The sequence below is a fragment of the Apodemus sylvaticus genome, chromosome 1 (assembly GCF_947179515.1).
Source record: "Apodemus sylvaticus chromosome 1, mApoSyl1.1, whole genome shotgun sequence".
Classification (NCBI taxonomy): Eukaryota; Metazoa; Chordata; class Mammalia; order Rodentia; family Muridae; genus Apodemus; species Apodemus sylvaticus.
This window is the reverse complement of record NC_067472.1, coordinates 75,546,831-75,562,106: the sequence shown is the minus strand read 5'-3', so window position 1 is coordinate 75,562,106 and position 15,276 is coordinate 75,546,831. Positions and strand designations below refer to the sequence as shown.

Genomic DNA, 15,276 nt, shown 5'->3' with positions numbered 1-15,276 from the left:
TCAATCTGAGGGAGTGACAACTTTCTTTTCCTCTCTATTTTTTGTTCTTGCACACTTGCATGTTTGTGTGTGTGTGTGTATGCAGGCATGCATGTACATTTTGGGGTTGGAGGTCAACCATGGATACTGTTCTTCAGAAACCATCTACCTTATGCTTTGAAATAGAGTCCCTCACTGAGACTTGAAGTTTGATGTTTTAGGCTAGGCTGGTCAGCTAGCGAACCCCAAGGATGCCTGTCTCCACTTGTGCGGTCTGTGGGACTGTAAGCACACACACCATTGCACCCAGCTTTTTATGTGGGTCTTAGGAATGAGCTCAAGTCCTCAAACTTGTATGGTGATCACTTTACCAAATGAGCTACCTCCCCACTTTGTCAAACATTAACTTATTTTCACTTTATTTTATCAAAAAAAAAAAAAAAAAAGGGTCTAATTTTGTGGCCCAGGCTGGTCTCAACCTTGCCTCCTGCTCCAGCCTCCATAATGCTGGGATCACAGTATGAGCCACCACGCCTAGCTGTCATGTCAATCATCAGAGATTAAAGGTGCTTTGGAAGGAGCCTATCTCCAACTTGGCATTGCCAATGCTGGGAATAACCATGCACATTTTACGGGGGCAGCCCCACAGCATCCGAGCTCAGTATCTGACCTATAGAGTGTCCCTGTCACCGTGTGGCTCTCCCTTCCCATAGGCAACCATATTTAAGGCCCACTCCATACACTTTGGCAGGATGCTGCTCCTTCTTTTGGATAAGTTAGCTGCTTGTGTAAGTATCTATCTCAATACTGGGATTGAACCCAGGCAGCTCCAGCCATTCTTCTTCTGCTTAGAGCCATGTTTAGAAAACGGGAGTCTGAGGAACCCAAGATACATCTGGAAAGAGGGCAGATGTGGCAAGCCCACTACACTGTCAGCAGGGGTGGCTACAGCCCTTACAGCTCATTGGTGCAGTTGGTAGGCTTGTCCATCCTGTGTCCCTCTTTGAGCAGTTTAAAAAGTTCCTCCACGGGAATCCCTGGGTAGGGTGAGCCCCCTAAAGTAAAGATCTCCCACATTAACACCCCGAAGGACCAGCTGCAAAGAAAAGAGAAAACATAGCATTAGTAATGCGTCCAGATTGTAGAAACCTAAACATGTCAGTTAAAAAAATAAACACCCACTCGCTTCTTACATCCATAGATAAATGAGCCCTCCCACCATCCATCCCACATGCCCTTTCCTGACCCCCAAGGAGTTTCCCTAAGTGAGGACGACATGGGGATGGTCTGATGGAATTTTCCATGGGTAGACAAAGAGCCAGACCACCATCTCTTAAAGCTCTTTGTCTTTTGTGTGGTGATAGTCGTGCGGATGGGGTGGGAGCTGGGGAGGGGTGGGAGTGGGTGGGAGGGTCTTGACTCCTTGACTTCAGACTTCTCTCTAAATCACCCATCTCGCTTTATGGCTGACACAAGAACCTGGATCTACAGATGACAGAATAAGGCCAGAAAAGCTGACTCTGTGAGAGGATGCCTGCCCTCAATTGCAGGGCAGATGCTACAACTTAGTGTGATGTGAAGGGAGCCAGCACAGGCAGGGCTGGGATTAGCATGGAGGAATTTCATGCCCCAAGAGAAGTGCATCAGACAGCAGAGAGTGAGGACACCGCTCAGGGAGCCCTCTGTCCTCTGTACTTGATTTCACAAAGAACCACATCTGGATCTCCACAACCGAGTTTGGGGCACTCAAGTCTTTGATATAATCAAGCAGAGAATCAGAGGTTATTTGTGTCCTACAGTTCTGGAAATTCATGCACATTGACTCTGCAAGATCAGCTTCAACCCTGACACTGTTCCTGGTTTTACCAAGCAAGGGCCACAATATAGACAAAGCCAGCCCCAAGCTTTAGTGTATTCATACACATGAGAACTGTGACTTCTTCCTCCTAGAAAGGCTGATGGGACCAAGCATGCTGGTGTAGATTTAATACCTGTATCAGAAACCTTTAACCCAACCAAACACACAAACAAACAAAAACCCAGCCCATCCAAATAAAACACAAAACAAAACAAAACAGCAACAAAAACCTATGGTCTTTTGGAATAATTATAGATCCACAGGAACTGGCAAAAAGAAGCCCCTTTTACCCATTTTCTCCCCAAAACATCTTTCAGCTAAATTCCCCAATCTATAATATCAGTTGGAGCTTGGCTCTAGCAGTAGTTTATATGAGTCATCAGAGAAATATTATGTCATTTCTACTGTATTTCTAGAATGTTATCAAAGACCAAGACAAGACTTAAAATATTATAGTAACCATAGTTAGCAGAGTGGTGGTCATCCTAACTGATCTGCCTTATCCAGCATCAACCTCTCAGGACAAGCCTGAGCCAGAGAAGAATTACATACTCCTAAATTAGAAAGAAGGGCTTCAGTCTTTTCTTTTTTCTAGTTTTTATAAAGATAGGTTTACACTATGTTTTTCCTGGCCAACCTTGAACTTAGTGCATGTGGTCTCGGTTGGTCTTGAACTTAGGATCCTCCTGAGTACTAGGGCATACATTTGCACTCCCAGGCCCAGCTAAGAGTGTTTCTTTAAGGGAATGAAGAACATACCACCCACTGTGATCTGCCATCTGTGATAGCTGGAGGTACCTCCACTCTGTCTCCACCTTTCAAAGGTAGGCAGATCAGTAACCAAACACTGGGCACCAGTCTCCCATAAAGTCCTGCCATCTGAGACCCCAGACTCCCATGCCTTCTATGAACACGTGGGATCTGTACTATTTCTACAACTCAACCCATGTATAAGCCAAGGACAGAAGTTACTTACACATCACTCTGATGAGTGTAAACTCTATCAAAAAGGGCTTCAGGAGCCATCCACTTGACTGGAAGTCGCCCCTGCAAGAAAATGGAAAAGCCTGTCGATTTTACAAGAGTACTGCTGTAGGCTCAACAGAACCTTGCCCTATGTAATCAAGCGGACTCATTTTTGTAGCCCACATAGGCCCACAATTTAACAATTAGCCCAGGGTAGGCCCAGACTCTTAGCAGCCCTCCTGCCTCAACTTTTGGGCTCCCATACCTGGCTGCCTAATCTTGCCAAAAATTAAAATAAAGGACTCAAGAACCACACTGATTGGTAGGGCCTCTTCTGCAATGTGTAGAAAGAGACACTGAGTCCTGGGAGACAAGTCTGTGCTGGAATGCAGAGAAAGTGACTGTGTTGACATGTACAGGGCCCCAGGGAAAAAAAAAAGTAAGGCACCAGATCAAGTCCCAGGACTTCCTGGCTGGTTCCAAGAACCAGGTCTGGAAAGTAGACTTTGGTTCCTTTCTCTTTCCCATTTCTCTACTCCAACCTGTCTTGAATTTGGGCTCCAAACCTGAACACCCACCCAGCACCCAGTGGTAGGCATCCCTGGCTCCCTCACACTCCTGGGTATCCACCCACCTTACACTCTGAGTGAAGAGATGCCTTTCTAATGGATTTCATCAATATAATACTAGGGCAGGAATAAGCTCCAACTAGCTCTGTATATAATGGCTAAGATGCATAGATATAGTTCTTTGAATAAACTATCAAAGTGGCATTTCTTTATATTCTCATTATCATCTACCTCATAACACACAAATATATCCCAATACAGCTCTAGGCAAACATGAGCCGAGCAAATGCCCAAGTTCTAGTGATTGCTGTAAGAGCTGAACCATCTCCACATCCCCTGATTATGAAGAAAGCCACAGAAAGCCCTGGAGGCGTTAGATTGCTATTCTGTATAAAATAGCACTCCATGTATATATACTAGCCCTCTCTCAGATATCACCTAAATTTGCTGATCAAGAGTTAGCAAAGCAACAGAATGCAATACAGAGGGGAGAATTGCAGCAATTCTCCCACCAATACATCTGCATCATTCAGTAACCTCTCATGCCCCACCCCCCAGTGTTACATCACACACTCACATTTGTAGTCTTTTTATAATAGTCTATGTTGTTGATATCCCTGGCCAGGCCAAAGTCTGCTATCTTCATCACGTTGTTTTCTGTTACCAACACGTTTCTGGCTGCCAAATCCCGATGGATACACTGTAATTGAGGAAGAAGAGAGAGAGAGATATAATCCCAACGTGTTTTGAGAAACAAAGAAAAACACTCTTAGAAAAGCATAAGACAGAAAATATACCCCAAGTCAAAAAACTGGGTGCAGATTACTACAAGAGCCATACTGGGCTGTAAATTCAACCAGCTCAACATCACAGGAGGCTCACACATCACACAAGACGTGATAATCATCCATCGTCATTTGAATAAACAAACAAAGGCCCTGGTCATCTCGGAAAGTAACAGTTGATTATATAACCGCATTCTCTTTGATCTTCAAGTGTCCTACAGCACTGCTCTATCTCCTGCAGCTTCACACAGACTTGACATTAGACACCATTCTAAAATCTTTGAGCTCAACACTTGCTCTTCCTACCCAGGTCAGCTTGACCTTCAGACAACCAAGTTAAACTCCAACAGTCTTCTTCATTCGTGACCACTTCTCTAACACTGTGACCTCATGTCCCCCATCAGTTGGTCTCAGCAAGGTCTAGTTCTATCATTTCTACCTTTCCTTTCCCTAAGTGGTGTCCAGCCTGGCCTCTAGGCTGTACAAGGACCCTCCTCACTGTCAGACCCAACGAATCTCTTCCGACGGCCCCACGTTTGCCCTCTCTGCAGCTTTGGACACTGCAGAGGTCTGTTTCTGGAAATGGTTCCTTCATACCAGCCTCTCCCAACTTTCCTCTCGCTTCACTCTCTTGCAGATTTGGGCTGACTCTCCTCTTCCCATGTCCCTCAAAAGCAAAGAAACTGTGGCATGCTGTTTGCCTGTTTCTTCTATCCTGTAGCATCAATTCTTAGATACAGAAAGCAGAGACAAACCCTACCTCCCTCTTGGCCTCTGCTGAGACTCTTAGTGTCAGGTCACTCTAGGACATTTCCACAGACAGTAATGCCCTCTTGACTTCTTAAGGCCAATGTTTCTACTCCTCTGATTCCTATGCTTGTTCCTTATTCAGAAAGGGTCATACTCTATACTAGGAGCACTCCAGCTCCTAGGCAGCTCTGAGGTCTGTCCTGTATCACTCATCCCTTAGGCCAGGCTGTGGTCCCTGTCCTTCCCCTACCTCTGTGGACTGCAATTCTGACTGCCCAGAAGCTTTCTTGATTCCGCTTTTCCACCTCTTTCACTATGTGCTTCAGACACAGCACAGCATGTCCTCTTCTGACTCCCTGCCCAGCCAGTACTCATCAGTCCACATTCTTAGGTGCGGTTCGTTACAACACCCAGCCTGTGCAGGGGTGAAACTGTCTGCACATACATCAGGACCTGGTACTGCGATGTTTGCTATGATACATCTGATGGGAGGATGGTCTGTGCCAACAGGAACCATGGTCTCAGGAAGGTTTGGTCATTATTGTTTCCAAAGGCCATGTTTTCCTTTGCTACTGGGTCTCAGGCATACTGTAGCAGTCTGTGACTTCATTAAGGTACCTGGTAAACAGAACTCCTGATCACCTACCTCTATTTTTTAGAAGAGCATCACCCTCGAATGCCTTTCTAGAGGTTACAAACTAAGGTTAACTGGTGCATGAAGCACAGAGACTTCCTCTACTGGATGAGCGAACTGGGAATGCCTTATTGTAAGTTCTCCATGAAATGACCAAGTAAAAACGGAAGAAGCCTGACTGTGTTTGAAACATGAATAAGGAGTTATTTTAACTCTGCCCTCATCCACGCCCCAGCATCCCCTGTGTTCCCTTGCATATGTGGGTGGGCCGAAACCCAAAGACGAGGAAGCAGGCAAGCCACCCAAGTCTGTGTGTCCCCTGCCAGACTAGGAGCGGGAAATCTGAGAGCTCCCGGGGCTGCCTGCAGCTCTGCCTGGGCTGGAGTGCAACGCCGGTTTGGAGGCCTCTTCAGATCCAACTTCCAAGGGCCTAGCCAAGTTCTCCTGGTGGTATGTTCTTGCTGACACGTGCTCTCTGTGTTTGGCAGTCTTGAGTGGCCAGAAGAATCTAGCTTCCCCTGCAGGGGGCTCCGACCACACATAGAGGTTCAGCAGGGGCAGAGAGGCTGCCATAGGCTACTGCTACCATCTTGCTCACTCTCTGTCCCAGGATTCTGGAAAAGACCAGGAGCTAAATAGAACCACACTGTGTCTGGCCAATGTAGGCTCTCAAAAGGTGGCTGGCAGTCAGCGATCACCATGTTATTTGTAAGGACACTTCTACTCCCACTGCTTCTGTAACCCCCAAATGTCTTCATTCCCTCTTTGCAAAGTTCATGTGACAGTCCTCGCTCCACTATGCCTACTGGCCGCAACCCAAAATGTCTCAGGTCCACAACACTGGGTGGGTTGGAACCACAGCCAGAGTCATTGGCCAGCATGCTCCTTCCCTGACCCTGAGCAGGGACACACAACTGACCTCAACCTAAGCCCAGAAACCCTGTTAGTGGCACCCAGGAGTGACATCCTGACCTCTCTGACTCTTTTATCTCAGCTTCCCCCCAATTCACATCATATGGAAGTCACACCCTCTTCTTTGGCCTTGTAATGATGTGTGGCCCTTCAGGGCTGAGCTTCATCCTTTGCTTGCTGGCAGAGATGTTTAACTCACATCTCAGAGATGTTTAATGTGAGCTCTTCATTTTCCACAGAAATTACTCCCTGCCCTGCTTCCTGGTTCCCAGGTCTTCCTCCAGTTAGGAACACCACCATTCAGTTTCTCAAGTCAGATATCAGAAGCTGTTTTTATTTTGATCACTCTGCTTCCCTAATCAAACTACTACCATGACAGCAGAGCATGCCCAAATTCCAACTACCAACTTGTTTTACGTGTCTTGGGACCTGATAAAATTTGGCCCAAAGAGGATCTCAGTGATTGCAATGTGCCACACAAGAGCAAACTGTAAAGCACACAGGATCATAATACTCTCCTTCGATAGCTCTACATAGCCCCAAGGGCCAAGCCCAGAGTCCCAGCCTCGCCTGTAAGGCCCCGAGTGAGAGGTTTTATCACAGTGTTTCTGATTGTTTATACACTTACTCTTTTAATTCCACATTTACTAGCATTTTTTCCCTACTGTTACTCATGACTCCTGTTTTAAGAAATCAAGAATGTAGCTGGGCAGTGGTGGCGCACGCCTGTAATCCCAGCACTTGGGAAGCAGAGGCAGGCGGATTTCTGAGTTCGAGGCCAGCCTGGTCTATTGAGTGAGTTCCAGGACAGCCGGGGCTACACAGAGAAACCCTGTCTCAAAACAAAACAAAACAAAACAAAACAAAACAAAAAACCAAAAAACAAAACAAAACAAAACAAAAAAAAAGAAATCAAGAATGACACCTCACTGGACCCAGAGAACAAGTATGTGGGGAATCTTGAGCCAGCTCTACCACTTCTCTCAGCAGCAAGCCCTGCCGCATACAAGCACTCCCCATCTCCTAGCAAGGACGCCCAGCAGCAACCAAGCCTAGAGAAGCTAACAGACTGCCTACGGCTGACTGCCTGGAACAGGGTTCCATGTGAAATAGTTCAAACATGTCAAGAGGAAATCATGCCACAGCTATCCACATCTGCCATATTTGTTTATGATGTGTGTTCACTCCCTATGTCCAGTGCACAGACATCAAAACCAAATACACACATATATGCATGTACACATATACATACATGCACATACACACATACATTTATGCACATGTATGTATACATATACATAAAATGCACACAAGTACATATATACACATGTGCGGGTGCAAACACAGTGTGAGCATACACACACACACACACACACACACACACACACACACACACAAATCCTGCCGTTTTTTTTATTGATGATCACTTGTTCTGCGAGCTGCAACTTCACATCTTAGTTCCTCAATGTTTCCTAACCTCAAAATCCAAAACAATTGCAGTGTTGATGGGATGCCATGAGTATAAATGTCCAGATCTTAAACCTTTGCTTTATGCACAAAATCATTAAGAATACCATGTAAAGGTACCTTCTGGCTATGTGGATACAGTTCATAGAAAACAGTTGATTTTAACAGATTTGAGTCTCATTTAGATCATGTCTTCTTACACACAGACAAATGTTACAAAGTGTAACCTTGAAACTCTAACTCTGGTTTTTAAAATTTTGAGGTAAGAGATTTCCCAGCCACACATCCCCACCTAACACAATGACACAGCCACCCCATCCAGGCTCCCATCTTAAAACAATGTCATGATGACTCCTGCCTAAATCCAACATGAACACGGCAATGGCATTTAAGATACAGTCTGTTCTCAATTATCAGCTGTTTATAGTAAATCTAACCATCACCTCCCAATCCAAGGAGCCATCCAGGATTGTCACACTTCTTCATCTGGGTGTTTTGTCTCTTAGCCTCCTTCAGTCTATCTGTCTGTCTCCCATCCCACATCCCCCACCTTTTTGTTTGTTTGTATTTGTTTGTTTGTTTTTCAAGATAGGATTTCTCTGCACAGCTCTGGCTATCCTGAAATTCACTCTGTAGAGCAGGCTGGCCTCCAACTATCTCTGCCTCCCAAGTGCTGGGATTAAAAGGCATGTGTCACCACTGGTCAGCAAATGTCTGTCTGTTTCTCATTGTTAAAGATTTTCTCAGGGGCACCCCGCTCCCCACCATATGCACACACACCATACATGTATAAAATCAGAATTCAAAACTTTAAATTTGGCTTCTAAAAACCTCTATCTTAGGGAGTTTTATAGTGGCTTGAACAAAAAAGAAAGAAAAGATAAAAGAAGGAAAATGCATAAGCTGTAAGCTGTAAACTCTCAAGCAAATAGAAAAAGAAAAAAGTAAATAAAACAAAGTGCAACTGGGAGCACATACAACTGGGAGCACATATAACTCGGAGCACATACAACTGGGAGCACATACAACTGGGAGCACATACAACTGGGAGCACATACAACTGGGAGCACATACAACTGGGAGCACATACAACTCGGAGCACATACAACTCAGAGCACATACAACTGGGAGCACATACAACTGGGAGCACATACAACTGGGAGCACATACAACTCGGAGCACATACAACTCAGCGCACATACAACTCGGAGCACATAACTCTAAGCCATGCTCCCAGGTGATGGGGAGCAGGGCTGAGAAGCAGTGCATGCCTCCTGCGCCATCTGACCAGCTCACCTCATTCACTCTTGACACTAACGAAGCCCCTGGGCGAGTCCAGATTAATGACCCTTCAAGTAGCCCAGGCTGCAAGTAATAGAAGAGCACCCCTCCAGGGGATCCTTTGTCTCTGACACCCTGAGGAGTTAGAGACAAGGAACTGCAGCAAGCTCCACTCCAGGTAGGACCCAAGCATCTCTGTGCACAGAGCACTCTGCCTCTAAGTGTGGGAGTGAGGGCTTGGGGATCTTAGGTCCTCTGAAATACCCATGAAAATTCTGGGCACCTGCCTCGCAGCTTCCAGAACTGCTGGAATGTTTAGAGTTCCATTGTAAGTGGCTTGCTTGGAATGCCAACCATTTACCTCAGGGGACCTGGCCAACTTCTGACCACAGAGTCACCGAAGGAGACAAAATAAACAGATATCCCAGACTCTTGATGTCAAAAATACTCCTGTGCTCCATGTCCATTCTCAGATCATTTAATTCCACATCAAGCTCAACAATCTAAATTTAACACCCAAGTCTGTGGCCCAAGCTCACTGGAACGAAGCCAGGCCATCCCAGGAGCGTCCCACCTGCCCTGCCTCAAAGCAGAGTCCGCTCTCCTGCAGTTGTTATAAGTTTGTGAGGCTGCACTGGCCTTTCAAGAGTCCATTAAACCGGAATATGAATAACACCATAAATATTTCCCAGGTTGTACAAGACAGGCTAGGACTAGATCAAGAGAATGACCACGTCTGAACCACCCAGCTTCTTCAAAGACACTTAACTGGCATTTGCATCCAACCAAATAGAATGGGAAGGACTCACTTTTTGGGAAGCCAAATACTCCATGCCTCTAGCCAGCTGGTAGGTGCAGGACACTAAGTCCTTGAAGGTCATCTGTTCCTCGGGGACTCGGTTAATGTCATAAGAGTACTCCATGCCGGGTGGCCTCCGGGCTCGGAGGTATTCCCGGAGGTTGCCTTTCGATGCATATTCAACTATGACGTAGAGAGGTCCTAGGACAGAGGGGAGAAGCTCCTTAAAGCAGGGAAGGCAGGAGGAGCTATTCTGGGGCGACTCAGCAAAGGCTTTAGTCATTACAACCTAGAGTGGATTTGTGGTGCTGAGGATTAAACCCAGAACCTTGAACACAACAAGGTAGAAAGTGCTAGATAAGAACGCCATTGCTCAGAGGTAGCCCCAACCTTATTCTTTTTTAAAGCTTTATCACTCATAAAGACCTGGGTAAAATGGGAACATCTCCATTTCTAATCTTTCCAAAATGATGATCAACACGATATCTTCCAAAGGCTTAAAGAATTAAAAGACACAGTAGTAACAACTTTCCAATGGATGCCCTTCTTTCCTCTAGAGCGGTGGCTCTCAACCTTCCTTTGTTTGTTTGTTTATTTGTTTTTTGTTTTGTTTTGTTGGTTTTTTGTTTTGTTTTTATTTTCTATATTCTTTATTTACATTCTAAATGATTTTACCTTTCCCAGTTCCCCCCTCCCCATAAGTCCCATAAGCCCTCTTTCCTCTGCCTATTCCCCAATCAACCCCCTCCCATTTCTCTGTCCTGGAAATCCCCTACATTGCTGCATCAAGTCTTCCCAGGACCAGGGCCCTCTCCTTCCTTCTTCTTGGGAATGATTTGATATGTGAGTTGTGTCTTGGGTATTCAGAGCTTCTGGGCTACTATCCACTTATCAGTGACTGCATTCCATGTGTATTCTTTTTATAATAGCCAGAAGCTGGAAAGAACCCAGATGTCCCTCAATGGAGGAATGGATACAGAAAATGTGGTATATTTACACAATGGAATACTACTCAGCCATTAAAAACAATGAATTCATGAAATTCTTAGGCAAATGGTTGGCTCTCAACTTTCCTGATGCTGTAGTGACCTCCAGCCATAAAATCACTCTGTTGCTACTTCATAGCTATAATTTTGCTACTGTTACAAATCATAATGTAAATATCTGTATTTTCTGATGGTCTTGGGGGACGCCCCATGGGGGTAGAATGACTCACAGGTTGAGAAACACTGCTGTCTTCCTGGAAGGGCAATGTCCATCAGAAAGAAGCAGGGCCATTCTAGGTCGCTTGAGCTACTGTGTGTGTGTGTGTGTGTGTGTGTGTGTGTGTGTGTGTGTGTGTGTGTGTGTACAAGCATGTGCATACACCTGTATGATAAGGATAAGTAAATATTAAATTTTACAGGATAAAATAAAAGATAGAATTTAAATGACTTCGAACAGCCAGAGCATGGTGTAGACCCAAAGGCTGGAGAGAATGGTCCCCAGGTCACATCCTGCCCAATACTGGTCAGGATCATCACATTTTATTGTCACACAGTCATGCCCATTCATTTCCCTATCATATAAGATGTTTGTTCAATACAACGGCAGTGACAAGAATCTGTAACAGAGACCACAGTTCCACAAAAGTCTAAAATATCTACGATTGCCCTTTGGAGAAGAAGGTTCCAGTCTCTGCACACCTGAAAGAGAAGCTGCACAAGCAATTTTCAAATCTACTAATCACTGTCAAGTGGATTTCTGAAATACCAGGAGGCACTCCTGAGAGGAGCCAGGGAACCAGTCCCCTGGGGCTGGGGGCTGGGGGAGGGAGGGGGGCTGCTCTTTCCTTCCACCTCCCTCTTCTGCTTAGCCATCTGCTGCCTAAAGCAAGACAGGATGCTGCAGTCCCCATTTTGAGAGAAGAACTTCTCAACCGAAGCACACTGCTCTTATTTTAAGAAATCTCTCTTAAGCCCCTCACACAACAAAAGCATCAGCAGAAATTCGTTTCTAAAGAAGCCCCCACTTCCAACTTTCCATGCCCCCTAGAGGGCAGACACAGACCTGCTGTGCACCCATGGCTGGTAACTTCTTCCTAAGGGTAGAGTGAAAGTGACTCTTAAAAATTCTGCCTATATGTGTGGATATGTTTGGATTTGTATCTTCAGATACACATGTGGGTATTTATGCTTATATATGAGAGCCAGAAGACAGCCTTGTTTTTTAGACAGGGTCTCTCCTTAACCAGGAACTCACCGAGAAGGCTAAGCTAGTGGGCCAGTGAGTCCCAGGATCCATCTCCCTCTGTCTCCTCAGTGCTAGGATCGTAAGAGCTCAATTTTAGATATGGATTCTAAAAATCCACCCCAATCCTCATGCTGCAAGGCCAGCCCTCTAAGGATCAAACTGTCTCCCAGGCTCTACATTTGAATGTTTTTGAGACAGTCTTCCCAGGTACCCCAGGCTGGTATTAAACTTGTGATTCTTCTGTTTCAGCGTCTTGAGTGCCTAGGTGTGTACAATATGCCTGATGGGAAAATGCACTCTTGAGATGCTCTAAAAGCAGAAACCCAATGCTGGCAGCCAGTGGCGTAGTATGGAGAGAAAACACACCCTTCTCATACTCACCATCTTGAGTGCAGGCCCCCAGGAGATTGATGATGTTCTTATGTTTACCAATCATCTTCATCATCTCCATCTCTGACACCAGATCAGAAAGGTCCTTCTCTGTGGCATCGTCTATGAACACGAATTAGGTGAGTCATAAATCAGCCAGTTTCTCCCAACTCCCAAGCTATCACTCTTGGACATCAAACTCTTTAAATACCATGAGTTTAAACTTAAAACCAGAAACACTTCCCCATCTAATCAGTGAAGAGATAAAAGCTGAGGCAGGGGAGTGCTGTGCTCAATATCAAAGAGATAACCAGAGACCACATGGTCAAGAGTTGGAACCAAATCTAGGCCCCCAATACTAAGGACAAGTCTTCTGAAGTGAAGTACTTGATCATGAATTAACCCCACCCTCTGATGAATCTAAGGTACCTTCTAGAAAACACATCAGATTCCCTGATGTCCCCCAAACAACTCAGAGAATGATGGAGAGGAAGCCATAGGAGAAACATTGGGAACCACTAGAAAATTTTTTTACAGAGCATAAATTCCAAACAGAGCCTTTAGCTTATTCAAAGTCAGGCCCAGCCCATAAGTACATCTACAAATGTGTGGCATATAGAAACAGTCTGGGTGAGCAAAAAGGACCTCGTTAAAGCTCCAACTCTCACCTTAGCAGAGATGTAAGTCACATCTCATATACATGGCACATGCATGGCAGAGGCCCAACACAACATGGGTTCCCAGAGAGCTTCAAACAAGAGGAAGAGCATTTCCAGGGCACCGTACTCTCCTCTCAGTTAATTCTGCTGTCACTTGGATTCTTATAATACTAGCAAGCAAACCCAGCACCATGTGCAGGACACTCAAGTGTTCTACCACTGAGCTAATTCAATACAGAAATAATTAAAAAGTACATCTGAGCTAAAGAGAAAGAAAGAAAGAGAGAAAGAAAGAAAGAAAGAAAGAAAGAAAGAAAGAAAGAAAGAAAGAAAGAAAGAAAGAAAGAAAGAAAGAAAGAAAGAAAAGAAAAAGGACTGAATGTGGTTTTAAAAATGACATCTATCCTGATAATACAGAGAAGAGGACAGGGACAGGGAAAAGAGGCCTATGGAGGGACACATGGCTCAGCATGCTGTGTTCCCTACACCTCAGCCGTACTCTGGCTGTCACAAAGGATGTTGAAAAGGCTTTGGGACCAATGTTCTCTGACCATGATGAAAAGGATGTCAGGCAATCTTGCTTAAAGGGGCACACCAACCCCTAAACCTCCCTTTTGCAATAGCCCCAGGGATCTCAAAACCAGAGGTTCTGTGGAAAGCAGTATGATATCTGATCCTTCCCAAGCCACAGCTTCCAGTAGGTACCAAGGGCTGTCTTGGCCCTGGTACCCAGATATTTGCTATTTCCTCCCTGGTATCAGTCTCCAAAGAAAGGAGCAACCCAGATTTCACTGGGAGTCTCAGGTCAATAACTAAAAATGACAAAATAAACTATGTCCCAGCCCTTTCTTGTCTGCATGTTCTCAGCAGAGAGGGATGTGGTGAGTGTCCTGTCAAAGAAAGGAAAGGTCTGACTCCTGAGCCCATGCCACATCCCACATGCCCAGGACAGACCTCTCTGCCCACAAGCCAGGGAACATTGAGCATGGAATTTTCCTTTCTGAGATCCCCACAATGGGATTTATAATGTGACCTTTTCCTTTAAGTCTTCCTATAAAAGAATACCATGCAAGAATAAGTCAATAGTTGAAAGTAAGTTAAGCTTCTTGGGCTTGGCCGCCAAGTTGTGTTAGAAAGGTTGTGTATCAACTTTCAGCCCCCCTCCCCCAAAAAAACCCAAACGGGCATTTATATTATGGTCTTATTGTTTACATGTCCCTGAGATTCTGCAGCAGACCCAATTCTGTTGTTTGTTCCTTTTTGGCTTCTAAGTGACTGTTTGAATCCATATTTTGACAGATGTGGCATTCTGTCTCCAGGGACTCTAATACCTACCTCTCCTTATTTGTGTGTTATTAGTCTGGGTTCCTATCAATCCCCACCTAAACCCCCTAAACTTTCTAAGCCCATGGACACACAGAGATGAAGACAATCAGGACCTCTTCTAATGAGTTAGAGAACAGTTCAACCCAGCAAGCTACAACTTGCTCCTGAACTGGCTTTTCTTTTTAAGTACACACAGCTCAAGGTAAATCCTCTGTCTCAGATGCTCATTTATCCTGAAAACCCCCTCAACCTCCAGGTCAAGTATGTGCTCCCTGACCCCACATCACTGCAGAGTTCACATGTCACAAAAGGAGTGCTCCCGATAAGACCCTCTCCTTCCCACCCATCCGCCCACTCACCTTTCAACATCTTCACTGCCACGGTGACCGCCTCCTTGGGTTTGTCTTTATCGATTCCCACTGCTTCAGCCATGACTACTTGCCCGAAGCAACCTTCCCCCAGGGGTTTGCCCAGCGTCAGCCTAAATGTGTAAATAGGGGATTAGCACACCGAGAGTCTGGCTGAGGGGCACTGGGAGGGAAATTCCAGAACTAAATATAAAAATCTTCCAGAGGCATGCATATGGAACCAATGAGGCGCCCATGCACATGCAGGGTATTTTCTTAGTGATGTTTTTCCAGAACGTCAATTACTGTTGGAGGGACTATTAAATTTCACATTTGTACTCAT

The 15,276-nt window shown here is 45.3% G+C and overlaps 1 protein-coding gene across 3 annotated transcripts in view; it reads right to left on the bottom strand.

Moving 5' to 3' along the window:
- Positions 1 to 15,276, bottom strand: part of Fgfr2 (fibroblast growth factor receptor 2) — a 105,477-nt gene that overhangs the window by 6,391 nt on the left and 83,810 nt on the right. For all 3 annotated transcript variants that reach the window (XM_052197289.1, XM_052197308.1, XM_052197299.1), the window contains 6 exons: positions 14,946 to 15,067; positions 12,614 to 12,724; positions 10,011 to 10,201; positions 3,950 to 4,072; positions 2,814 to 2,884; positions 938 to 1,075 (listed from right to left, as the gene is read on the bottom strand). In XM_052197289.1, coding sequence (XP_052053249.1) covers positions 938 to 1,075; positions 2,814 to 2,884; positions 3,950 to 4,072; positions 10,011 to 10,201; positions 12,614 to 12,724; positions 14,946 to 15,067 — 756 coding nt within the window. The remainder of the gene's footprint in view (positions 1 to 937; positions 1,076 to 2,813; positions 2,885 to 3,949; positions 4,073 to 10,010; positions 10,202 to 12,613; positions 12,725 to 14,945; positions 15,068 to 15,276) is intronic.